Genomic DNA, 26,905 nt, shown 5'->3' with positions numbered 1-26,905 from the left:
GTGGGGTTGCTTCGTTCATTTGTTTGCCGAGGGTAGCGATGATTAGCAAAAAAAAGAAAAAGAAAAAGAGGCGCGGCCTGGATGGCGTGCGAGGCGATGATTAAGAGATCGATTCTCGCGCAACAGTGTGTATATACAGATAGCTGCAATGCTCCAATTTATCCTCCAATTATGCTCGTGATCGAGGATCGTTAAAATTGCGGAACTCGTTAACTCGATACTTTTTAAGAAACCGCTCTCGTGGCTGAAACCTTGGAGCTCCTGGAGCTCTCTTTGGAGCGGGACACGCGCGTGCATGTCGGGAATGATTAACCTTGTAGCTCGAGGTGTGCGGTGTCGGGCAATTAGAACGATTGCTTTCGAGTCCTGTGGGATACGTGACCGATTTCCTTTATCACTTGGTCGTGAATTTAATTAGGAGAAAAAGAACGTTACGACTCAAATTTTTCTTTACCACGATGAGTGTTTATTTAAATTGTTTCGAAACCTGTCGAAAGAATATTTCGAGCGGAAGAGTTGAACGGTAAAAACTTTTTATTGGATGAACGAAAGTTTTGTTTATTCTTATAATATTTTCCAATTTCTTTGTTACTCGAAATGAAGTTTGATTCGGATTACGCGAACTCTGGGTAGCGATACCACTCAAATAAGGTGATGGATTTCTTCGAAGAATCTCTCGGTGATGCACGAAGGAAGCGCGGTTCGTTCAGGGGGGGAGTCGTCACGATGGCGGTTATCCTTTGCAAGGAAGCGAGCGGACTCCCCGCAGCGAGAGGAAGCTACGCACAACTCCGTGGACGACGTGGCGCGATAAATTTAACGAGGGGGGTCCTACTTTCCTCGGCCAACCCTTCGCAACAAGGCGCGGAGTAAGCGAAGGGCGGCGCGCATTCCGTGTATTCGACCTTTTCGCAAACGCAGCCGGAGCAAGAGGCCATCCTTAACCTCTTCGGCGACGCGTGGCTGATTTATAAGGACAAGAGAAACCCTTCGTTCTCCATTTCCTTGCCGCGTACTCGGGAGGGAAAAGACTCGGGCATGAATGCAGACATGTGTGGCAAAAATCTGTAGATTCTTTTAAGACTGCTGTAACTCTCGAATAATTCTTTTTCTTCCAAGATGGACGTGTCATTATGGAGTTGTGTATTATTATATTAGGATCATAAGATTTTTCGACGTTTTCGATTGTTGAAATTAACGATTGTGTCGAGTATTGTTACTCGTGAAATGGAAAATGTGTTGGAAGGGATGGATATATAAATTTCTTTATCATGGTTATGTGATACCTTGACTTTTATACGATACGAAAAATACCATATAAATTACACGCGAGCCTGTTTTGTACATGATATACTAGCGTACATTATACCAAGGCAAGGTTGTAAAATCAGTCGAACATTCAGGTTTACACGTTCCAGGTGTCTCTTCGTCGAAACCTGAGAAGATCCGAAACCTCAGCACAAAATGTGGCTTAGCCATGCGCTGCTCCATCCTCTTGTACTATTTTTCATCGTCCTTGCGCTCCCTTTTATTATAAAATCTTCTCCACAGTCCTTGCCACCGCTCCCCTTCTTCTCTTCTACTCACGCGAATACACGCGTATTTCTTTTCATTCTACCGTTCCTTCTTCCTCTCCTAAATCGTCTTTCGACCATCTAAGGCCAGTTTCGTTCGGGGGAGAATCGAATTTTCGAAATCGTGAATTTAATTCCGACGAGCGTGGTCGGAATAGAGACTCCTTCCCTCCAAAATTCTCCACGAATTCGAATCGTGGGGATTCGAAGGGGCACACAATGGGGTGGAAACTCGCACACCCCAAAAACGGGGACAGGCAACCGGTTTTTAATTTCTCCAACCGCTTTCACCGGCGATATATATCAATCAAGGGTTGTCGAGCCGATCGAAACCGTTGCACCACACGCGCCAAGTGGCCGTATCGCTTCTGTTTTTTGTTGCAATTTATCGTGACGCGTCCCCTGCTGGCCGAGACAAATGATTTTCATCGTTTGATGAATCGGTCGCGATAACCCGGCCGCGAACATCTGCGTTGGAACGTTCATTTTCACGCTTCGATTATTTCTGCTTTTTCTTTTTTTCCTTCTCCCCCTTTTCTTCGTTCAACTTTTCTCCTCCTATCATTCGTCGATCCATTCATTCCATTGTAACATATCACCGTTGAAAACCATATCAAAATGTCTTGGTATCGTAGTTTCTTTTTCTCCTTTTTTTCTTTTTTTTTTTGGAATAAGTTCGAAAGAGAAATTGTCGAGTTATTTCTCTCTTCGATAAAACCGAGTAAAAAGAAGGAAGAAATTCGACGCCTTGGATTCCTTTTACGCGGGATTCTTTCTCTCCCGAGAAAGGAGAAAAAGGTACGGTTTGTTGGATGGGAAGCCGGATTAATTTCGATTCTTCAATTAATGCGTGAGCGAGGGAGGAGAAAGAGGAGGAGGAGAGTATCATCGGCTTTTCAAAGCTTCTCTTTTGTCGTCAAATGAAACCGACCCTCCCTCTGCTTCCGTGTTCACGCAGACCAGTGAACCGGGAATCGAGATAATAATAAAATCGAAAAAGAGCCGTGCTCACTCCCTAATTTCGATCGACTCGACTGTTTTACCTCTCTGCTCTATCGAATCTGAATAAAATTTCGCTCTGAAAAAGCATATTTCCACCGTACAACCGTTGCACGCCCTAATCTCTTGATCTATCTCTTGATCTATCGTATTCAAATAAAAATGTGTATAAAAATCCTCCTTGCTCCGATCGATAAAGTGCATAAATTATCATATGTAACGTTCGAGTGGCGGTGGCGATGATCCTCGACGCGTATCTAGGGGACTGTTTCAATGACGCCAGTCATACACGACACCGTTATCCACCTCGAATATCGCGCAGGGTTCGCGCGTATAAAGGTTGTTGCCAGCCCTGTTTCCCCCCTCCTTCCTGCTTCCCTTTGTCGCGTGTCTCGCGATCGTACCCCGCGATATCCCGGGGCCACCCTTTTCGCGTGCATGAAAAATGCATTCCTTTATCTGGAATCGTTCACGTGTCGCATCGCCTCGTAATTAATTCCACCGACGCCTCTCGCCAGTTTAAACACAGAGGATACTCGATGAAATTCCAGAGAAAAGTTTCCATCCACCGTGAATCGAAATAAAATAACGAAGGAAGGAATCGTTTATATAGGATAATTGAATTTCGTTTCTCAATTTAAAACTTTTTTTTTTTTTTTTTTAATCGTCAGTTCGAAAGTTGAACCGCATCAGATGGAGGATCGAGGGATAATTCAAGTTACGATTTTCCCGCTTCAGATTTTCCATTAATGCTATTTGAAAATTGAGAGCGTGTGGAAGCGACGATGAATCGAAAGATAGGAAGAAAGAGTATTCTGCGGGGATTTGAGATATCTTCTGATTTTCTTTATTTTTCGAAGCATATTTGGCGCGCGATAAACCTCATCTTTTTCCGCCATTCTTCGGAGAGGCTCCAATTCGTGTTTATTTATCGAATCACCCTCGAGAATAAAGCCAAGTAAATATATATTCGTAAAAATTTAATAAATAACAAATAAGGCCGACAATCACCATTTATTTTCCTCTCCAAACACATAATACAATATTAATGATCCTTGCATCGGAACAAACAAGAAGGAAACCGGGTATCAGTATTTCACCCTCTTTCGAAAAACGAATAACGTTGCTCAGAGTCCTTCTATTACCCAAGATATCAAGAAACACAAGAGCCCCTCTCTTTCTCTCTCGTGTACGTCCATCAACCGCCACCTATCCCCGGAATTGAATTTGATCGAGCAACAAAGAACCCCTTATTCGACCCGTTTAAAATTCCTCCCTGTATTGGACGCGTTATCGGCCAGGAAGAATAGTTTTCCCAACCCCGACCTACTCTTCTCTACACACCACCCTCCCCCTCCCCCGATAAAATTTCGAGCAGCCAACGACACCGAGCGTCGTCTCTCTCTCCTCTATCGCTTGTCAATAATATTAGGGGCCGCAATTTCACTTGGAAGAAGTCCCTTCGCCCGTTGCTCGCCCGAGTTATCTCTCCCTTCTCTCCATTCTCCCCGCCCAACGAGACCTCTCTGCGTCTCCCTTCGATCTCTCCAACTCTCCGAGGGGGCGAAACTTGGCTAAGGAAGAGTGGAAATTTTGTGAGAGAGAGAAAGAGAGAGAGGAGGAGGAGGAGCATCGATTATTCTCGCGCGAGCAACACGAGCATCGCGAAGAGGAGGGAGAGAGGGTTTCTTTGTTCGATTCTCCTCGAAGGAGACAGTGGGTCACTTGCATCGGGATAAAGGATCCCCTCGAGCGCACGGGGAAACCTGACGGGGGGAGTATATAGAGTGGAAATGCCAAGATATTAATTAACATTAATATCTTGGCAACGAGGTGGAGGGAGAATGATGGGAGATGGAATTACTTTGGAGGGAGGGTCCGTTTCTATTATTTCGAACGGGATGACAAATAAGGAATAGTTAGTTTTTTAATAAGCTTGGAAGTAATTTTGAGGCAAGGTGTTCAGTTTCGTCGTGTAGGATATAATTATATCTTTAATCGTTGCTTTTATCTCGGCTCTTGAAGATTGAGTAATCACTTCTTTTTGAAAAATTGTTGAATAACCGTTGAATGGAGAATTGGCTCGCTATGATATCGTTGTATCATATCGGTTTATAGGAGGAAAGGGGGAGGAGGACACGTGTTGGACGGGCATTACCATTTTTTGATCCACACTCGAGTAAATTCCCTCCTCCCCCTAGGGAAATCGTAAGTGGTACGAAATACGCGACAACTCGTCGCCCATTCAGACCTAAAGCTACAATCTGTCCTCGAGAAGGAAAGTCGCGGCCGGGCCCTCCGCTCGGTCGTGAATGGCCGCGTTAAGCTTCTGTCGAAAGGACGGGGAGGAAGGAAGGAAGGGGGACGTACGTCTTCGGTACGGTTGTAACGCTTTTGTAGAGAGAGAATCGGGATCGATTATTTTCACGCGTGAAAGGGCACGAAACGACGGGGAGCGAAGAAACAGCTTTTCTTCCTTTTCGTGGGAGACAGTAGGTCAGTCAGTAGCTGATACAGACAAGTGGATAAAGGATCTCCTCCCACTACCCGATCCGGGAAAATGAAAAAGTTTTCGAGCGTGGCGATAAAAAGGAACAAAGGGAGAGAGAAGTAATAATAGTTTCGTTTTTCTTCCTTTTTTATAAAATTCCTCTTATTTCGTTTCCATTTTACAACGTTCAATTTAATTTTTACCAAATATTCCATGTGAATTAAATCGCGATTTCGAGTTGCTCAACTTGCTCTTCTCGTCTCTTCTTCCAACCGAGTGGCGCTTTTGTCCCTCCCGCTCGTAAATCTTTGCGCGGCTAGTCGTTCGAAGACGCTCGCGAACCCTTGATACACGCGTTAACTGCTCACGAACGATCCACCCACTCCGTTGCTGTATTTACGAGGATGAGAGAGCCGGCCTAGGGTATAAAGTTCTTCGGATTTTTCTCTCGCGACGATGACGACGGGGAAGACGACTCTCTTAATAAGCTCTCTTTGTGCCTCGCCGCTTGTGTTTTGTATACCTCGTTGCTCCGGGACCGTTTGTTATCCCAGTCGTTCCCCATCTCCCGCTCACGTTGTCCAGAGAGAAAGTTATAGACTGGCATCGCGTGAAAATTTGATGGCAGTTGGAAAAGAGAGATAAAGAAATTTCTGTGAAAGAAGTGGACGTTTTTCGATTGTTGCTGTTGGAGAAAAAGGAAGATCGATCGATTTTTTAATCGTATCGGATAGAATTGAAAGAAGCTGATAGTATTTTTCCCCCTCTTTTTACTAATTCTTTAAATAACGAAGAGTAATAATCATCTTATATTACGTATTTGAAAGATTCGCGACTAGAGAACTTGAGAAATTGCTTTTGCATCGGAGGGAATTAACTTAGGAGGATGGAAGCATAATGAAAGAGGATTAGGATGCTGTCGAGGGATAGGTCTCGATTGTACTCACATTGGACCGATAAACGTTAAAGATTTCCGACTCTAGCAGTTGTGCTCCATCGAGCTTTTGCGCGCCATCGTGCGGATATCCCATTGATCCCACTTTCTCACCACATAGTCACGATGGATTAAATCCAAACAAGTGGGCAGCTTGCTCGCCATCTACCAGTACGTGTAAACAACTTGTAAATCGGAAGGAACGGGAGGATTTAAGACGATCATCCCGATCGATCTTTTCTCTTTTCCTCCCTGCCCTGCACTCTTTCGTTTACGAAGCGAGCCACCGGACAAAAGCGGAAGCAAACCGAGGCCGATCGTAAGGAATTTTATGCTCGTCTATATAACCGAGCTTTATCGTCCCGGGACCTATGGCCGTTCGACCGAGCCGTTAAGGTCTAAATAAGATCGTCCTTGCAGGAGAGAGGAGTCTTCTTGACAAATCCCCGGGTAGTAAGTTTTACTCTCCACCGTTTTTCTCCGGATCTCTTCTCTCTTCTTACGTGTCCCTTCCCGTTTCGCGTTTCGAAATTGCCCTCTCTCCCTCCACGATCGGCGTAAAAAAAAAAGAAAAAGGAAAATCGCTCAGTATTTTCAATAACGCCCACCATCGTAATCTTTCTCGAGGTGGAAGGAGAAATTTTTTTATGTAATATAATGTAAAGTATCTTTCGTCGCTAGTTTTATCGCAAACGACATCTGGCAGTAATTGAAATAAAAATTTAGTTTATGTAGATTTAAGATTCTTCCTTTTCAAAAATAAGTTCCAACGACAATGAGACGACAAAAGAGGAAATTTGTCTCCCTTGTTGTGTCGAATCCCTATTATGAATGAAATAGTAGATCATAGATAAGATACGATATTCATCGAACGCTCTTCTCTCTTCGTTTTATTGCCTTATAAAATTTAGAGAAAGAGAATGGATCGTTTACGAGTTCGTCGACCTTCTCGTTTCCTCCACTTTATTATTTCAGATCGTGGAGCGTGCAGACGCGTGCGGCCCGATTTTTATATTTATTTGTACCGACCTGTATTATTGAATTCCGATAATCCTCGTCGCCGGCATCGTAATCCTCCCCTTCGTGCCGATCTACCTCTCCCCCCCTCCCTCAGACGATACGCCGCGATTTATATCCTCCACGATTTCCTCTCTCTTTCTCTCTTCTCCCTCCTCTCTTTTTTCTTTCACTTTCACCCTTAGCCTTTTAGTCGCGGCGACAAAATTATCCGCCAAGGGCGGCGACCTTCGACCACGAAGTCTTCCGGACTCGTCGACCTCGAATCGACTCGTTCACCGTCTGAAATCATTTTTCAATAATCGCCCTCCCTCCATTGTATCGGATATTTATTCGACGACGCTGCACGAGCGTGTTTCTTCTCTTTCCCCCCAGATATATTCTCGATATAATGTTAATTTCGTGTTCGGTATATAAGATAGGAGATGGAAAAAAGCAATTTCTCTTTGTTTCCTCCTTAAATTTATATATATTCATCTCCGATTATTATTTATATTATTATTATTATCTTCGTAAGGGAAGGAGAATCGAATTAAACACATCGTGGACGACGTTTACCCTCGGCGCAATTTCGGTTCCTCGCCTTCCTTTGTCACAGGAACATTCTCTCCCTTCTCTCCCCCGTTCTTTTTTTTTTCTTCTTTTCTCGAGAATCATAGAATGCTGAGGCGGCTCAGCGGCATTAAAAGCCTTGGCTGGCCATAGACATTAATTACGTATCTCAGGAAATTGTCTCTCGGCAAACAACCGAACGTTTTCCGCCGGAAGGGGGAAAGGGAGGGTAGTAAAAAAGAATCGCGCCGACGGAGGCACAATGTTGGCCTCTTCTCCTCCAGCGACCGACCAGCTAACCAGCAACCCAATCCCCTCTCGTCCTTCCTTTTTCCAGCTTTTCTATCCGTCCTCTCCGAACCTCTAATCGAACTCGTAAAAAAAAAGTTGAAGTGCTTCTCCCATGGATCGACCTACGATCGGTTTCCAGCTGCACCGAGAACGGATGGAAAAGTTACCAGAAGATCGATCCAATTTATTTATTCGAGATCGTTCAGGTCTCCTTCCTACTTCTCTGCGCGTTTGTGTTCCACGGATGGATAGGTGGATAGACTCGTGACGTTCGTGTGGTCCTTTCAGCCTTGATGGAGATATGTCGAGAGAGAGAGAGACTTGTGGCCTTTCTTTGCCTGGTCGAGTAAGTTAAAGCTTGGTGGACAGTTGAGCATCTTTTTCAGCTGCCTCTTCGAGATCTTTGTGCTCTTTCTGCTCATCTTTTCTGAGGAGAGGATGTTTCAACCACTCGATCAACCGTTTCGCGGTCTAGGGATGGATATATGGTCGCGCGTTTGTCGAGCTAGAGAGACGAGAAATATGGGCAAGGCAAAGAGGTTTAAAGAGAGGTATTAGCATGGACGCGGATGTGGACACGCGATATTCCAGATGCGCATGATTGTACGTATGCAATCATTCATATTCATTTATGGATATACAGATCGATGAAGGTGATTTTATTATCTGGAATCTCTCGCTTGTTTTTTTTAATAGTAAATTGAAAATTATTTTAGATGAAAATTGAATGGTTTCGAGTAGAGTGTATTTTGATGTTACTGATATTTTTGCACGTGGACGTGTAGGAGTTGTTGTATAAAGTTCGAGTTGTTTTTTTTTCTAAGAGAGTTATGTGTTGTTCGATATATTGGTAAATGTAGCACGTCATTCTCTATAAAAATCTATTGATTATTTATAGTGAAAAGTTATTATTTTAGGAGATATTTAATTATATTTAATTATCTATAAAAATCGACAAAGTCGAATTTTCGGCCAAAAATTTCGTTCATTCAAAAATTTCTCGAAATACCTCCTACCAACTTATGTTCTCCTAATACAAAATCAAATTTTTGGCCAAAATTTTGTTCATTCAAAAATTTCTCGAACGACCTCCTATCAACTTATGTTCTCCTAATATAAAATCTAAATTTTGATCAAAAACTGTACATAGAATTTTTGATAAAATTTTACGTTTGATCAAATTTTATGACTTTTTATTAGGAAAATATAATCTTCGAAGAGGTGGCTCGTGAAAAATTTTGGAAATAAATAATATACTTACCTTTATGCTTACCTTATACTTATCTTTTAATTACTTACCTGTTTAAGCTGGCATATTTTCAGGAACAAATCATTTTACTTACATCTAATTATAAATATTTCATGTACTTATCTGATTTATACTTACCTTTTACGTAGTTATCCCTTTATAATCTATCGTAAATCTTGCACCTGTAAAAGAAATACAAAAATATATATAAAATACGTATAATTTATATACAAGAAACAAATATATAATTTCTTTATAAATAATTCGTGTGTAAAATATATGAATCTTAATATGTGGACAAACAGATTTTATATTACACATCTAAAACAACATATAAAAAGAAAACACAAAAATACATCGATAGAAATCTATTCTTTACCTATGCCATGATGGGAAACCTTGTTGTCATCGCGTCGACGATAGGAACTATCCTCGGACGATGGGCAGAAAGCTTTTGCGCCTTCGTAGAGCAATTCGGTTGGCCATTCGGAGTGTAGGTGATCAAAAATATATCGTACACGCGAGGATCGCGAGCGTGCAAATAGATTTTTAATCGGAAATGGATCGTGGGAGAGGGCGACGACACGGAGATAAGCTTTATTTCGCAAGAATTTCTAAGGAGTTGTAATAGGAGCTCATGGGAATCAAGTTTTGGGAGATAAGGATCACGGAGTGTAATAAGGGATCGGACGAAGGACGTGGTGATCCTTGGTCGAGCTGGCTCCAGACTCGTATAGAGGATCCAGAGGATCTCTAATAAGGGTTCTTCGATGTATCCGGCGTGATCTCAATTTGGGAGTAGTAGGAATCTAGGAGTGGAAACCGGATTTGGCTTATCTCCTCGATAATTTGGGAGCGTTTCGTTTTTCATCCTTAAAGGACGAACGACATTACATACGGTTTTTTCTCTAACCTTTGTCTTATTTATTCTAAAATAATACACAAATATGCGAACTGTTTTACAATTTCGTCCGAGTATTCTCTTCTCGTAATAAATAAAAACCCTTTCCCTCGTGATCTCGTAACTTTTACACCGGATCCAAATGACTTTCTCTCTTCGTCTGGCCGTTATCTTCGTTCGCACGAGTCGCGAAAATGGTATAATTCCGCGTCGGTATTATCGATCCCCGCGACGATGCCGAGTCGGTGTCGAGCGAACCGGAAACGAGATTGCGCACGAAAACGCTTTTTATTCGGTTCATCGGGAGTGCCTTCTCGCGTTTTATGCCTTCATTCCACCTCCCCTTCCCCCCTCCCGCCCTCCAACGAATTTAATCGACCGTGTGCCTCTTTTTCTTCTTCACGTTCCTCCTCTCTAGTATCCAACGATTTTTCAAAGGCTCGTGACTCACCGACGATATTCATCGTGCTTTATCGCAGATGGAAGACGAGGGCAATCACGGGAACGATGACACCAGATGCTTCATCCTGTCCACTCTCGCGGCGCTTCAGTGGTCCAGAGTGTCCTGCGTCCTTTGTCGGGCGCCTATGCTCGTTTTCGACAGGTATCCATTGGTGGACGGCACTTTCTTCTTATCACCGAGACAGCACTCGTCCGCCTGTGCAGAGGTAATTTGAAAAATTTCACTCGTACTCACCCCGATCGCGAGACATCGAAGCGTTCCTCTTCGATTCGACTCTTCGCTTTTGCAATACGATCCTCGAAATCGAGAGAGCGAAGAGGGTGCGAACTTCTGCTCGATCGTTGTTCCAGGTTAAAGTGGAGGGTCGCACGCAGTTCTTGTCCGCTGTTTGTATGAGTTGCCTGGAGGGAAGTGGCGGCCAGCCTGTACGTTGTCGCTGCTGTACTCAACCCTGGGATGGATCCAGCTTGGTTCTTGGCACCATGTACAGCTACGATATCTTCGCTGCTATGCCCTGTTGCACCGAGAGACTCAAGGTAAAAACTCCCTCGTTTCACGATTCTCAAATCGATCGAGAACCTATCCCCCTTTTGTCGAAGAAATTATTGCGTCCAATTCCATTTTTCTCCTATCGAGGGTACCCGATATATCGATCGCAACCAACAATCCAACCAAACGAACCGACTTACTACCAAACAGATGGGATACGATGGTGAAACTGCGTGAAACTTAATCGTGAGAAAACGTGGTTTGTCTGTTACAGTGCAACAGCTGCCAGAAGCCGCTCATCTACCCGCACCAGCGGCTCAACTTCTACTCGGACTATAGCCGCGTGTTCGCGTGCCCGCATTGCCGTGCCGTCGACGCCCATTTCGTGAAACCGCTCTCGGTCTGCTTCACCCGCGACCAATTCCAGCTCTACAGCCAGTGGCCGTAACCATTAGGGAACTTAGCTAACCGGCGTCATCGAATCACTGCGACTGAACCGTGTCCCCTCTTCTTCGATCCACTCATCTCCCTGCTCCGGGCGACCTTGCTCTAGATCCTTCCAACGCATCGTTTTTTCATTCTTCTGATACGATTATATATATAAACACAAACACAAACACACACATACAATACACACACATATATATATATGTATATCATTACCGAGAAGAGATGATGGAGATGAAGAAGAAAAAGAAAGAAAAAAAAAGGAAGAAAAAAGTTTAAGCAGACGGAATGTTAAAGGAAGAAGCGTGAAAAGTATGGCTTCGGTACTCGTCACTTCACTTTCTACCATTCTGCGGAGAAAGATCATTTTCTTTCCCCCTCTTTAGTTTCGTTTATTTTCGTTTTTTTCTTTTCGATTCGATCGCGTTTCGATTTTGGAGCGGGAACGATTTCATGAAAATCGTGCATTTGATAAATTGATTCTCTGATGATTTTCGTTTCTTTTGAAGTTTGAATTGGGTAGAGCGACTCCCCTCCAACGAATGTCGGAACGTATTATTATTATTATTAGCTTTTTCCCCCGTGCTGTATTATGATTTAAGTATTATTGGATCTTGCCGATTATCCGCAGAGTGGGAAAGAGTGGACTGTCGAGTACCTGGCGCTCTTATAGAAAGCGTTTTAAGATTTTTCTTTTTTTCAATAGTAGGGTTTATATATGTTGATACTATGCAAGGGACGAATCGAGTGTATTCGATAGACGGACGCTTTGGATGGTTGGGCACGTGACGACGTATCCATCGATTTCAATGAAGTGTTAAACACGCTTGGCGGCAAATCTGGCCAAGGATCTATCATCAGTATTATTTATAAGAATGGGGAGAAGAGGTGTTTACATTTTTTATATCTTTTTTAAGTTCTTTCTGTTATTCTTTTTGTTTAAATTAGCAACGAAGAACTGATTCTTCGTTTTTACTTTTTTTTCGTTTTTTGTTCGTTTTTTTGTCATTTTCATTGTGTTCCATTCGGCGAAGAATCGATTTAGTCGAATTTAAATGCGAGTAAAATTCTTTAGGATGGCGTAAATGATAAAAAAAGGGATGTTTAGTCGTTCGTGTTCTAGAGGTTAAGAGAAATATTTGAGAAAATTAGGTTTATAAAAATAAAAAGGAAGGAAAGAAAAATCATCGAGGAATACGTCGATACGTGGTCAATTCGCGTGTAATCCGAAAAGTTTTTAATCGTCCCTCGCATTTTCTATATAGTCGAATTGCGTTAATCGAAGGGATAAAAGAAAGACGACGAATCGTGGATAAACATGAATCGAGATACGCAGAATTATAAAAATAAACAAAAAAAAAAGTAATAATGGTCAAACTTCCCTGTATATTAAGTAGGTATTGTGTTAAGGAAGATAAAAAGGAAAAAAAGGAAAAAAAAAAAGAGAAAAATAAGAAAAAAAATGACAAAAGGCGATTTCATACGAATAGGGGGGAGAAAAGATATGAGAACTATCGTTTGTTACTTAGATAATCGAACGTTGTTTTTTTTACATTTTATTAGTTTATACGTTTACGGCGGCCATGTTGATTTTGTTTAAGGATCTACAACTCATTCGAATGAGTTTCACGTTGATCGGCAGGACGCCCAGCGATCTTCCACCCTCGAGATCAATCTCCCTTACGATTATAATTTTTGAGAATAAAACTTTCGAATAAAACTCCTCTGGAAATATATATATATATATATTTTTCACGGGCAGATACTGTGTTTCGAGAATAATTATCTGAAAAACTAATTTTCTCTCGATGCAGCGTCCATCCGTGAAAAATAACCAGATAAATTCTCGATAGTTTTACCCTCAACTGTATCCACACTCTTATTCCTCGATCCCCGAAGTCCATCCCCCTCTTTTTTCTTTTTTCTTTTTTTCGTGAAACAGAGGACATTCGGTTTACCACACGAAAACGGGAAAAAACAAATCCTCGATTTACTTTCCTCTCGATCCCAGATCCCTTTTTCCACCCCATTTTCGTTTCAATTTCGCAGCAACGGCGTGTTCCAAGTTGGAAGTATACTCGAGGGTTGGTCGAAAGCCACGGGCGTCCGAAGAAGCCAGTGTAAATACGTAATTAAGCGGGAGAGGAATAAAGGGAGTAGTGGATGGCGGAAGGAACCGCAGGGTTCTTTTAAAAAGATGGTGGAAGAGTGGCGGAAGAGCGAGAGAGAAAGCACGGGTCGTGACGTTTCTCTCGTAAGGAAGATGGAGAATATGGGAATGGATTCTCGCGAGAGAAGAAAGAAAAGGATGAGAAGGAAAGAGAGAGAGAGAGAAAGAGAGAGAAGGAAAAGAAAAAAAAAGATCTTCGTTTTTTCTGGCGATGCTGGTCGTTGCTATCCATCAATAGCGGCCGTCCCACAAACAGAAGACCGCCCACCGTTTTCCCAAGGTAGTATAGTCGATCGTGTACCTTCTTTACGTTACTTCGATTTAAAAAAAAAAGTATACTTAATCCATTTGTACGCCGGGAAGTATATATATATATATATTTAGGAGATTTCTATAACGTGTAGAGGTTCTTTAGCGAGGACACGTGAACCCTGTTGCCTGATGCCTTTCGTGCAATGTCCTCTTGAGAATGAATCGAGAGAAAAAGAAGGAAGAAGAAGAAGAAGAAAAAGAAAAACAGTAAGAAGAAAAAAAAAAAGAAGAAGACGAAGGAAAAGGTTGTTTTCGTCTATTACGTGATTTTGTTTCCTTTCTTCGTTTGTTCGTGGAGGGTGTCACGACGGGCAAGGGGGTTCATTTTCACAACCGAGCGCACGCTATACGACGATTTAATCTACGAAGAATATTAGCGAGAGTGAGGCGTGTGAGCGGCGTGAATGCGAGCCAAAAGGGAGAGAAAGGGAGGAGTGAATAAATTGCCGAAGAGTTGTACGTATGTGTGTATGTGTGTGTGTGCGAGAGAAAGAACGAGAGACAGAGAAAAGGAGATCAAAAAGGAAAAAAGTAAAAAAAAAAGAAAAAAAGAAAAAAAAAAGAAAAAATTGAAGAAAAACAGAGGATATTCGTGTAGGAAGACCCGTTCTTGGTACACATATATACTTATTACATGTCCTATGTAAAACCTTTTTTTTTTTTTTTTTTCTAACAGCTCGAATAAAAACGAGCCGAAGAGTGCGTTAATAATCATCATCGTCATCCGATTTTTCACCGCGCTTTTCTCGTTCAGTTCCTTAGAGTTTCTTTTGATCGTGTCGCGAAGAAACCGTTTTTGCGTTCGAATAGATGAAAGAAAGAAAGAGAGAAAGAGAGGGAGAGAAAGGGAGAGAGAGAAAGAGAGAGAAAGAGAGACATGCAGGCAGAACAATATAGTAGAAAGAGAGAAAAAGAAATGGAGGAGAAGGAGGGATCGTCTCTCGTTAAGTTTTTCTCAGAGTGCCAAATAGGGGAGAGAAAGATAGAGAGAATGGAAGAGGGAGGCCGGGATAAAATGAAAAAAAAAAAAAAAAAAAGAAAAAAAAAGAAAAAACGAGAGAGAAAAGAAAAGATAATCGTCTATGATATTGTTTTTTTCGCGTATTATTTCACTTCTTCTGGGACACGGGACACGCGATTTTCTTAGCTTCCACGCTTTTCATCCGGTTAAATATCAAAAGATCAACGCGCGTTACGATAATCGCGTTATTAGAAATTAGGATTAATCTCGAAGCTGATCTGTGGTGGTTTATTATAATGTATAAACGATAATTATAATATACAAATATATATACATTCGTTTCGTATTTAGTTGTTTCGTGCCCGGTGATTCTTCTTGTATTATCGATAAATAATTGAAACGTTGCTCGCGTGTGCGATTCGTTCCCGGTTCAGTTAACGCGAGTTCGCGTTCGTGTGACGAAACGAATGGAAAAAAGGGGGAAAAAAAGGAAAAAAAGAGTGAGAGCGTGCGTGTGTGTGTTTGTGTGTAAGGGAGAGAGAGAAAGAGAGAGAGAGAGAAATAAATCCTCCCACGCCGCGCCACGAAGCGCGCGAGCGCGCCTATACTACTTTCTGTACTCCCTACCGTTTTCAATTTTTGCTACGTGGTTCGCGTCGTTGAACAGAATTTTGGGTGCCCCACGATGCGATGCGAATTAATCGGCTCACTTTCAGTTCCTAGTTTCGAGATCGATAGAGAGAAAGAGAAAGAAAGAGAGGAACACGAGGGAGAAGACGATCGCGCGTTCCTCTCGCGGGAGAAGTCGATCCGCGATCGCGACGCGCGCCCTCCCTTTTTCCCCCGATCGATCGATCGTCGATCCTCTCGCGATTTTTCGAAAAGTTATAGTTACCCGGTTTGAAATGCGCTTTTCGATTGCAAACAACGAATCGCAATTTCTTGGAATAAGGAGGAAGGGGGAGGGGGAATTTTTTGTAGAGACGCGCGAATAATATCGAACTAGGATCGAATCGATCTTACCTTAACGTATCCGAAAACTTATTTACACGCGGAGCATGTAATACCAGCTGCAACATTTGAATATTAGACGCACGAAATTCCAGCTTTTTGCAGATCGCGTCTCTCGTCTGCACTATTATCCCCAAAACACGGCGATCGATCGTCAAAGGGGAGCCGCGCGATACCTTCGAGGCACCTGAAAAATTCGATTTGTAAAGAAAAAAAAGAAAAGAAAAAAAAAACACGATTAGTCAGTTTCGTCGACGCGTCGGCGTACCTATATCCTAGGATCGTTTTTAAGGGAAATTTGCATCGAAGAAGCGTATAATATCCAGAGGAGATAAACGTCCTCCAATGGATCCGAGAGGGGCGATGGAAGGGTAGTGTACGAGAGCGCTTTTTAGTTTTTCTCTAAAAATGGGTGCGTCTCGACGCATAAACGGCGCACTCGCTCTTAGTAGTTGCTTAAGGCTAAACCTAATTAATAAACCTTTAAGGCTAAACCTTTTTTTTTTTTTTTTTTTCTTTATTCTCCGAAAGTAAAAGTAAAAGTAACGATTTTTCTAACCTTTTCCGCGCTCCGTGACGTTTGTTTTCGAGGAACGGGAGGCGGTTTCAGGTAGGGAGGAGACGATCCCAAATGTGTTCTTTCTCCTCGACTGCAATTTAATCCCTCTGTTGATGAATCTACCTCGATCCACGCGACTCCACGAGAGGAGAGCATTTTTCTGTTTTCCTTTTTTCGGCACGGGAACTTTATCCTTCTCGCGACCATTGCAATAATTATTCGAGAGGGAGAGGACACGCACGAAAATACGCCTCTGAAGCGTATCTTTTTTCTTTTCTTTTTTCGAATCCTCCCCCGCGATCCGTTTCTCGGTCCGGAGCGGATGATTTTTCTATATGTCGGTATTTTTTAATAAGGAGACGAAAAAAGGGTGAACACGCGTTTCGTATTTTCGAGACGAGGATCACGATCGAAGGTGTGTTGTTTCCCGAGTTTTCCTCCGAGGAGGAAAGGGGACGAGATTTCGAGATTCGAAATTATTCACTCCGAGGTCTCGTCGATTGTAATCGTGTCCGTGGATTCTTCTAACGATAATTAATAATCGAATATATGGCACGTTGAGGGGATGGGGTGTAAGGGTTGTATATGCGGTTATATAAGGGGATGGTACACGAGAAACGAAAGCGAAAGATTAGAAACGTAATAAGCGCGAAAGGAAGACATTTTTTCTTGTGGGGGGGTCTCGAGGATGGCTATATTAAACGAGGAAAGAGAGGTTAATGAGTGGTTGAACTATGAATAGAGTTTAGAATATAGTCATTATGGAAGAGGAGGAGGAGGAGGAGGAAGAGGAGGAGGAGTGACGAAGATGAGAGGTTTTGAAATCATCGATAAATATATACGTTTTATTGGAAAACAAAGGTTTTTCAGATTTTCTAGTTAAGGGAAACTTTCCTTCGTTTCGCACGTCGGCCAATTTGCTCGACGCCCAAAGAAGAATATCCTTGAATTTCGTTAAATATTTTAGAGACTCGGCTCTAACTCGGTTATCTCTCGACGTTCGTCGCCGCGGATTCTTCCTTCCTTCCTTTCTTTCAAGCGGCGGTAAATTGTTGATTTTTTTGTCAAGACCGAAAGAAAGGACGAGGGGATAACAAGGAGAGAAGGAAAACACGCGAAAATAAAGGAGAAACGAAAGGGAAGAAGAAAACGTGGTCGTCGAACGGGGTCGAGAATCGTGTTCTAGTGATAGGCTACCTTATCGTACTTGTGAACGCTCGACAAAGGAGGAATAGAGGAGGAAGAGAGAAAGAGGTAGCGTGAGAAACAGATGAGAAGAAGAAAAAGAAAAAGAAGAGGAAAAAGAGGAAGAAGAAGAAAAAGAAGAAGAAAAAGAAAAAGAAAATTTTATCCTGCAATTTATATATCGGTTGTTCTTCGATGCGTTCTTTTTCACGCGGACATTCACGTGGTTTAAAATGATCTAATAAGAAGATTGAAGTATATATAAATATATAAATATATTATATATGAAAATAAATATGAAAATATTATATTATATGAATCTACGTTTAAGAATCGGTTTTTTTTTGTCTCTTAGTGTGTAAGGTTCTCTTTACAGCTGTGCTAGACAACTATAGGTATATATACGACGACACATATATATATATATACACATATATATATATAAACGACATTAAAATTAACAGAATTCACATATTAATGTATAGAAAAATGAAATACCGCTGTACGAAGTATCTGCGTATCGATCGATAATACGAGCCTCGTACGGCTCATCTTAGGAATAAACAACTTGTATCTGTTTAGCGATTTAAAACTTCCATGTACAAGTTTTTTACATAGGGAAGAAGAGGCGAGACGAGTCGAACGATCGAGCGGCGATTCGTCGGACACGCGCGATAATCCTTTCGGCCTTTTCTCTTTCCGTTCTCTTCTCCTGGTGTGTCAGGAAGGAGGGCACAGCACAGAAAATGATATACAAAGTACGAGAGACAATAAGAGTACCTTATCCCGGATCGTCGGTAAAAATCGTCCATGATGTTTGGCTGAAAGGAAAGATCGATGAAAAAAATAAGACAAATTCTAAAAAGCAAATATTTGAATCGAAATTACGAAGAGAAATATGTATTTGCGAGGAGGAGGAATATCGTGCGTGTCCGATAGAAGGAAATTGCCGCGCGATCTTTCACTGTGTAATCTTTTTTTTTTTACGTTTGTGACACATACATATAAGTACATTGACACACTGTAATAACGCGCGCGCACGAACACACAGGGACAGCAGGTAGACACTGAATCGTATGTTACATACACGACACACAGGTGGTACACACGAAAGTCGATGTTCTTTCAGTAGTCGCGATTATACGAATAGCCGAGCCGCGTGGACCGTGATCAGAGCAGAGACGCGTCCGATCTTTTCTTACTATAGCGCTACTCCTCGTTTAACGTTTTATCGAGCACATCCGGCTCGCTCGTTAGTCCATTTTTTTATTTCACTTCCCTATCCACCCGAGTCGAGAGTTCTTCCGTGCGATCATTTATCCTTCTCTCCCTTATTATTTTTAACTCTTTGAACCCTTACATTTTACCCTTCTACTTGTTTAATCGACTCATCGATGCTTGTATACGAATAGATTAACATCTCGGTTCAATAATCAATGGTTTACGAGGATTCTTTTTATTTTCTTTTATTATCCTGATCCTAATCGATAAATATATATATATTGTTTTTACGTTAACGAATTCAAGGGATCGGTTGACGGGGAAGATCGAATCGCACGGAAGATATGGCGATAAGAAGAACGGATTTTTCTTTTCAACGATCATGTTCGTGGATCCATGCCTCTTTGAGTTGATCAGATTTTTTTTTTTTTAACAAATTATCTATCTTTTATGCGGAAAACACGTTACTCTTTATCAAGATTGCATTATCAAGTTTGTATTAACATTATAACGACGTCCAAGGAATATGATATGATAACTCGCGAGTTCGAGAATGCATATACGTATACTTACACGCTATCGTAGGTTTCTAGGGATTTTTTTTTAGCGCTTTGTTCCCAACCGCGCCAATTTCGAACTCGCGATTTCTTCTTCGATGAGATCGATAACGGTCCATCGAGCGGGGAATAAAATATGATTTTTCCTGTTTTTCTTTTCTTTTCTTTTCTTTTTTTCTTTCCTCGTCGATCCTGTTGTCCATCGAGCCGAAATCGCGCCACGGCTCGATATCTATGCGAAATGCGAATTGTAAATCTCTCGAGAGTTATTCTCTTGAGATCATTTAAATGGAGGAGGAAAGAATAATTCTTGAAAGCAACTCTGGAGAAATTTAACAAACCGAAAAATATTCGCATCCTTTTACCTTACCTTACCTTACCTTACACGTTGAAACACTAGGTTCGACATTGAATACGATATTCGTCGAGTTTTCAGTCGCGAGAATCGCGGGTACGTTTAATGAGGGTGATTCTTCTCGAAATTATATACATTGTAGGGAGGACGAATTTTTCGGAAACTACGAATAATACCTTAATACCTCAAGTTATTATTAAATTATTGGAAACACTGTGTGCTTTTTATCGTCCATCGTCGGTTGTGTAGTAGTAGGAAATTTTAGTAAAGGAGGATTCTCGGTGATCGTGCCCGCGGAGCCGCGCGCGTTTTTTCTCGTTTTCCAGCCCGGGTTATTTTCAGGCGCAGAGACGTGGAAACAGGGGTGTGAATGGGGGGAGCGGAACGAAAGAGAACGAGAGAGCGAAAGACGTGCAAGTACAGCGTTGCGAGCGCACCGAGAATGGTAGACAGAGTGCGAGGGAAGAAAGGGTTGCATGTTAAACGGAAAAAAAAGTAGATGAAAATAATAAGAAGAAGAAGAAGAAGAATTTAACCGAATCGCGCCACTTGTGCATCAACAAAATACGCGACTTTATCCAAAAGACGTACAAAGTGAGAAAGAGAAGAGTGAATGAGAGGGCTGCGAAGAGAGGATTATAAAGAGAGAGAAAGACGTGTATGATGCCATTGAACACGAACGTGGAACCGGAAGGGGAAATCAAATAGAGAGAGATGCTGGAAGAGAGAGAGAGAGAGAGAGAGAGAGAGAGAGATGGATGATTGGTGGCACATAATTCTTCCCAGTGGAAAAAAAGAAAAAAGAAAAAAGAAAAATCCTTTCGGTTTCGCGTGTGTCGAGTCCCGATTAAGTTTGACAGATTATAAATCTCACTCCCTCCCTTTTTGCAAATGCTGATTCAGAGGCCACTGTTTTTTCCACGCCCACACGATGACGAAGAGAGCGAGAGAGCGAGAGAGTGAGAGAGATAGAGAGAAAGAAAGAAAGAAAGAGTATTAGAGAAAATGAAGAAAAAAAAAAGAAGAAGAAGAAGAAAAGAGATTGATTATTTCCTTGTGAAGAATCTCCTTGTAATTTGATGCGTGTAATTTAAAATGTACATTGCCGAAAAAGAGAAAAAAAAGAAAAAAAAAAAAGAAAAAAATATGGTGTTGTTATAATATCTGAAACGTGTTACGAACGACGAAGAAATTTTATCGAAGTGCGCTACTGGAGAGCGATTTTGTTTTTTCTCGCGGACGGCGTTTACGTTGATCCTGTTTCGCGCCTTGTCTCTCGACATTATTTAATTATTCTACCGTTGATCCTTACGAGAAGAGAAAGTTTATTAATCGAGCGAGTAAAGTAGATTCGAGTTAAAGAGGGAGAAGGGATTGGAGAACAAAAGGAAAAAAGAAAATATAATAAAATAGGTTATAAGATCGAGCATAAAGAGGAAGTTTTTACTTTTGAAAAACAGGGAAAAAATGAATTTAAGAGAGAAAACCCCCCCTCTTTTGCCCAGTCACGGATGTGTGAAGAAGTAATATTATTATCGTCCCCGGTGAAAAAAGAAAGGAAAAGAAAAGGAAATGGAAATATAAGTTATATTCGGCGTGTTTTTTAGAGAGAAAAAGATTTTTATATCGAGGTTGATCGGGAGGCAAGGCTGACGATCGCCGACCACGCAAATAGTACACACACCGGCTGTCTTTCACACTCCAACAAGGAACCGGGCTCCCAGTTAATCGAGCAGGATCTACGATTTTATCAAGAACGGGACGAGGTGTCGTTTCAGATATAAGGGTGCAAAGTGTATATATCGGTGCCAAATCGCGTTGAAAGGGTTGCTGTTGAAAAAAATATCGTGAAAATATCAGTCTTTTTAAAGCTTCTACGAATTTCTCGAATTTACAAAGTCGAAATTTGCTCAACTACAAGAGAAAGAGAGAGAGAAATAATATCGAGCATTTTATTCTCTTTGGCCTTGTATCAAGAATATATCAAGAATAATTTCTAAGAGAAATCTACGAATATGAATATCAGAAGAAAAGAAAAAAAAAAAGAAACGAGATACGAGACACCTTGCAAGTTCACGAGTCCTGGGAGCCTGACCGTAATCGAATCGATTGGGGATAGGTTGGCTAAGGTACAAATGTACATAGGAACATAATGTTGTTATTTAACCTATAACACCTGTTCTCGTTTCGCTGCCTCTCGTGTTTCAAACTGAATAGAAAAAAAAAAAAAAAAGAGAGAAAAAATTACACCAATATATCAGAGAGATAGAGAGGAGATAGAGAGAAAAGGAAGAAATATATCAAAGATATAAGATAAAGAGAAGAAGAGAAGAGGAATAATCCGAAAAAAAAAATCGAAGGCGCAAAAAAGTTTGGACGAATTCAAAAGTTTATTGGAAGGACGAGAGGAAGCGGGGACGGATGATTGCAAAACAGAGAAAAGAGATAGAAACGAGCGAGGGAAGAAGTGGATAAAGCGAGTCGATATTCGCAGACGGAGGATCGATAAGTTAATCGACGTTATAGCTGCGCGTAGACAATTGGTTCACGGCTCTTTCCACCTACGTTCGGTTCGTCGTCGTCATCGTCGTCGTTGACCCCTCCGCCCTCCGTTTCGATTTATACTCTTTCACCCCTATCTATCGTTTTATTTCTCCACCATCGCTTGGATGGCCCGGTTTTTACGAGCCGTGATCCAATCGATCGAACGCTTCGGAAGGAGAGAAAGAGAGAAAGAGAGAGATAGTGGATGAGTCGAAGCGAGAGAAGAATTCTATGGAGAACGAAAGGTAGAGGGAAAATGTGTGTGTATGTGTGAGAAAGAGAGAGAGAGAGAGAAAGAGAGAAAGAAAGAATTACATGCAATGTACACGTACAGATACTACATAAACTCTCGTATACACGGCTTCTATTTACTCGTCGCGCACGATGGTTCAATTTTCGCTTTGTTCTTCATTTTTCCATTCTCTTATATGGTGTCTTCGTCTAATAGGATTAGTGATGGGCGTTCGATTTTTTAATCCTCTTGCGAGTGTTGCGTGCTTGCGATGCTGCCATCCAGTCGAGTGTCTTTTCGAACGCCTAAAAAAAGAAAAAAAAATAAAAAATAAAAAAGAATGGAGAAAGTTCTAACTCGTTCGAGAACCTCGAAGACATTAAAAAAAATATATGTATATATATATATATATATATCTGTTGTATATCTCTTCCTATTCTCGTTTGGAAAATTGGATGTATATGCGAAGATTTTCTCCATTTTTTTTCTGGAAAAGTTACAAGAATCGATAGATGGACACTCGATAGAAGGATGAGCGCGCTGCAAGAGACACGGCTGCAAAAGAGTTCGCTGGCAAGAAAGAGATGGAAGAGAAATTTGGATGAAGGAAAGATAAAATGGATGGACGCTTGTGCAACGATCGTAATTAAGCTTTCACAGCGGAGTGTTGTAATTAATCGTTAGTCGGTAGGCCGCCCCCGAAGAGTATCGGAACCCGTTTACAGGCAATTTCCTCAAGGGGTATAAACCAATGTGTCTGAATGGCGTGTGGATGTGCTATAATCACCTACTCCCTCCCCTACGTAACATTTAATCGCGTTATATTCTTGTGTGTGTGTATACCATATAATCGTTACGTATATATATATACATATATATACGTAAATATATATATATATGTATATACATATAATACATACCGTGTAATCGTGTGTATCGCTACCCCGTTCCCTTTTCTTAGTAATATTTTTCGTCTTCTGCCGTGTCTTTAGATGTAAAACTCTTCTCGGCAGAGTTCACGATTCTTCTAAATGAATGTAGAAAGAGAGAGAGAGAGTGTGAGAAAGAAAGAGAGAAAGAGAGAGAGAGACCTTCGAAAATTCCCTCGTGTCCATTTCCAAGTTGCTCGAATCGACGTCCTCGTAGACAATCTCATGCAATTTTTCCAATTAATCGTAGGTTTAGAGTCGCAATAAATTAGAATTCGAAAATGTCGAAAGGAACGTCGGGCAATCGGGGGAGAGAGGATGCGAGAGGAGATTTTTTTTTAAGGTGAGACGCGCACACTAATAAAGCTTTGTGCGCTAATATATTCGGTAAATACGATTTTTCCAACGTACGTATACGTCACGACACCTTGCGTCGTTAAGACTGCGACACTAATATTTTGTACTCGGTTGTAGGAGGAAGAGGAGGATGAAGGGGAGATATATCAGCGTGAAATCGACACCAATTTCAGCGACGTGTTTCTTTTTTTTTCTTCGTTTTTTCCTTTCTTTTTTCGCGTTTCGTTATTTACGCGCACGCGGATTGCCCGCGTGGATCCGAAGGGCGAGCTCGTTTCATGCGATAAACTCGGCGTTTTTTTTGTGAATTGAGGAAGAAGAATAAAAAAGTCGTCGTCGAATAAAAAAAACGATGGATAAAAAAGAAAAAAAAAAGTCGAAAGGGACAGAGAATCTTTCGCACGAAAACGATAAGCAATCTCCTTTTTTTATATCTACTAGAGAGAAAGAGAGGGAGAGAGAGAGAGAGAGAGAAAGAAAGAAAGAAAGAAAAATTGTAATAATTGTCGTGCTCTAAGTGTCACATTAGGGTAGTCTTTTTTATACGTGTTTTTTAAAAAATAAAAACGTCGAATCGGACAAGAAATGATATTCGCGGGTGATCGAGGGTGATTTTTGTAAACGATTTGATTAGAACGTAATTCGAAAATCGGGGCATTTTTATTCGGCTGTGTTTTATTAAGCGGGGGGGGAAATTACGAAAGGAAATTTTGAGAGAAAAGCAGAAAAAAAAGAAGAAGAAAAACAAAAAAAAAAGATAAATTCGCGTAGTATTCGGATAAGGCTTTCGAAATTTAGATGAATAATTTTTGTACCCTATTTTTTTAAGCGATCGCCGAGGCGATCAGGAAACGAGATCGGGCAAAAAGGGTCGTACGTTTTTAAAAAAAAAAAAATTGCGCTAGAAATTTAGCTCGTGTTAAGTTTAGTTATTTAAGCGTGTATAACCGCGTCGCGTAATGTAATTGGTAAAGCTGCCAAAAAGAAAGAAAGAGAGTGAGAAGAAACATTTTTTACGAACGAAAGAAGAGAAAGAGAGAGAGAAGAGATCGAGAAAACTTGTCGAGAAAAAAGAATGAAGATCTTTACGAAGAGAAGAAGAATCGCGCCACCGAGAGAAAGAAAGGGGATGAGATTGAATCCATTCGAGATCTTTCGAGGAAAATCGAAGGTGTTCGTCTCTCTGCACTAACCGTTTCCATCTATGCTCGAACTTTTTCAAATTCATTTATCGGGAATACACCTCTTCTCGAGGCTTAAAAGAGAGCTCGACACACCGGCGCTCCTCGAATTGGAAAAATAAATAACTCGCCGAATTAAAGTTTCGAAGAATCAAAGGATACGAGAGAAGAAGGATTAATGATATGTAGCATTATTGCATGGCGGAGAAAGAGGAAGAGAAGAAGTCGAATTCCGTGGAAAACGAGTACCATTCGCGAAGCCCGTGTTTTCTTCTAGTTATATAATTCTTCTAACGCGTGTTTAGCTTGTACTAATTAATTCGTTAATTAATGTCGATTGTAAAGTACGCAGAGGTGGAAAGAAGAAGAAGAAGGAGGAGGAGGAGGAGAAGAAGGAGACCGATCGGAGGGCATGACGGAAAAAGATAAGAAGATGGATCTGAAACCAGGAGAGGAAGAGAGAGAAAGAGAGAAAAGTGAGAAAGATGATGGCGAAGGAGATAAAAAAATGTTAAAAAAAAAGAGTAATAAGGAATCATAATAAAAAAAACACAAGCGTTCTTGTGCATTGCGAAAGCAAGAAAATAATCAATGCTGGTAGTGCGGACCAAACGGGACAACAGACAGAGGGTTGCTTTTTTTAAAGCAAGGAGAACAGGGAGGAGGAAAACGGGAATTAAAAAAAAAAAAATGGTACGCGAAGAACGAAGAATCGTCGAGGTATGGAAATGAAGAAAATAGAGAGGAGGGAAGAGGAGAGATGTGAGATTCGTAAAATTGCCGCTCCATCGGAAATCAACGTCTAGAAGACTCGTTCGTAGTGATTAAAAAAAAAAAAAAAAATTTGAAAACTTTTTTTCGCGAAGCGTGTGATTCTGTCGAACGATTTTCTAAAAATTTTAGGACTATGCGTTATACACATTTTAATTTTAATTTTTTTTTAATTTCTTCTTCTTCCATCTTTTCTCTCTTTCTTTTTTCTCTTCATTTCATTAATTGAAATTAAACTCATATGGCCAGTTTGGTTTGGACTATTGCAAAAATTTGCGAAAGCAATTTTTGGATTTTCAGCAGCAATTTTTAAGAGAAAATCATTCGAGAGAAGGACACGCCTTCCATACGATCATCCATGATTGGCTACGTGGTATTCGAAAGCGATACACCATTCTTAAGGTTTAAGGCTTAATATGAAATTCTTCTATCGGACTCGGTAGTGCGTTTGTCTGTCAGGGTAAGCTCGCTGTCTCGTTGACGGGAATATTTCTGTATCGGTTGTATTACGTGAAATCCATAAGGAAGCGCGCGTTCGTGCGAAAATTTCTTCCTCGAGAGTTTCAAGACGCTGTGCACACTGCACAATTTCTGTGCCGTTCATTTCGACTCGAATCTTGACGACGTTCGTGTCGTTTTTCTTTTTCTTCTCTTCAGTTTAAATCGAACGAATCGCGTGCCAAAAATTTGGAAAATTTTGAATGATCTTGAAAACGATTCCTCGAAATAAACTTTCGAGGGAGGAAGCAATCGTAACGACGTATCGATCAATCGATTTCCCTTTGAAGCGCATACGTAATGCAAAATATATATATATACATACATACATATATATATATACACGCAAGTAAAAACTATAATCGCTGCTAATTCGTTGTTTCGATCATAGAGATTCAACGAATAGGACTCGCTCCCTAGATCGCGCGCGTGTAAACTTCGATAAAATCGTAATCCTCTTGCAGAAAGAGGAAGAAAACGTGCAAGTTTTCAAGCGGCGAGGCTCGGGGTATATACATAAATTCGTAGGTTATCCTTTGCTAGTAGTCGTTAAATACTCGAAGCTATCATCTCCCAGTTTCTTCTTCGTGTAGCTTATGAATAGTCATAAAAACCTGGGCGCGCCCACGTCTCGATGAAATCGACCTATCCAAAA

General features: G+C 41.1%; 1 protein-coding gene across 2 annotated transcripts in view; it reads left to right on the top strand.

Moving 5' to 3' along the window:
- The window catches only part of LOC107997932 (headcase protein), a 142,848-nt gene extending 121,653 nt beyond the window's left edge, over positions 1 to 21,195 (top strand). For both annotated transcript variants that reach the window (XM_062085753.1, XM_062085756.1), the window contains exons 3-5: positions 10,488 to 10,676; positions 10,822 to 11,007; positions 11,235 to 21,195. In XM_062085753.1, coding sequence (XP_061941737.1) covers positions 10,488 to 10,676; positions 10,822 to 11,007; positions 11,235 to 11,408 — 549 coding nt within the window. In that variant the 3' untranslated portion in view covers positions 11,409 to 21,195. The remainder of the gene's footprint in view (positions 1 to 10,487; positions 10,677 to 10,821; positions 11,008 to 11,234) is intronic.
- The last annotated feature ends 5,710 nt before the right edge of the window (positions 21,196 to 26,905 follow it).

Source organism: Apis cerana, linkage group LG15 (assembly GCF_029169275.1).
Source record: "Apis cerana isolate GH-2021 linkage group LG15, AcerK_1.0, whole genome shotgun sequence".
Taxonomy (NCBI): Eukaryota; Metazoa; Arthropoda; class Insecta; order Hymenoptera; family Apidae; genus Apis; species Apis cerana.
Note: the sequence above shows the minus strand (reverse complement) of the source record. Positions and strands in the feature narration are given on the sequence as shown.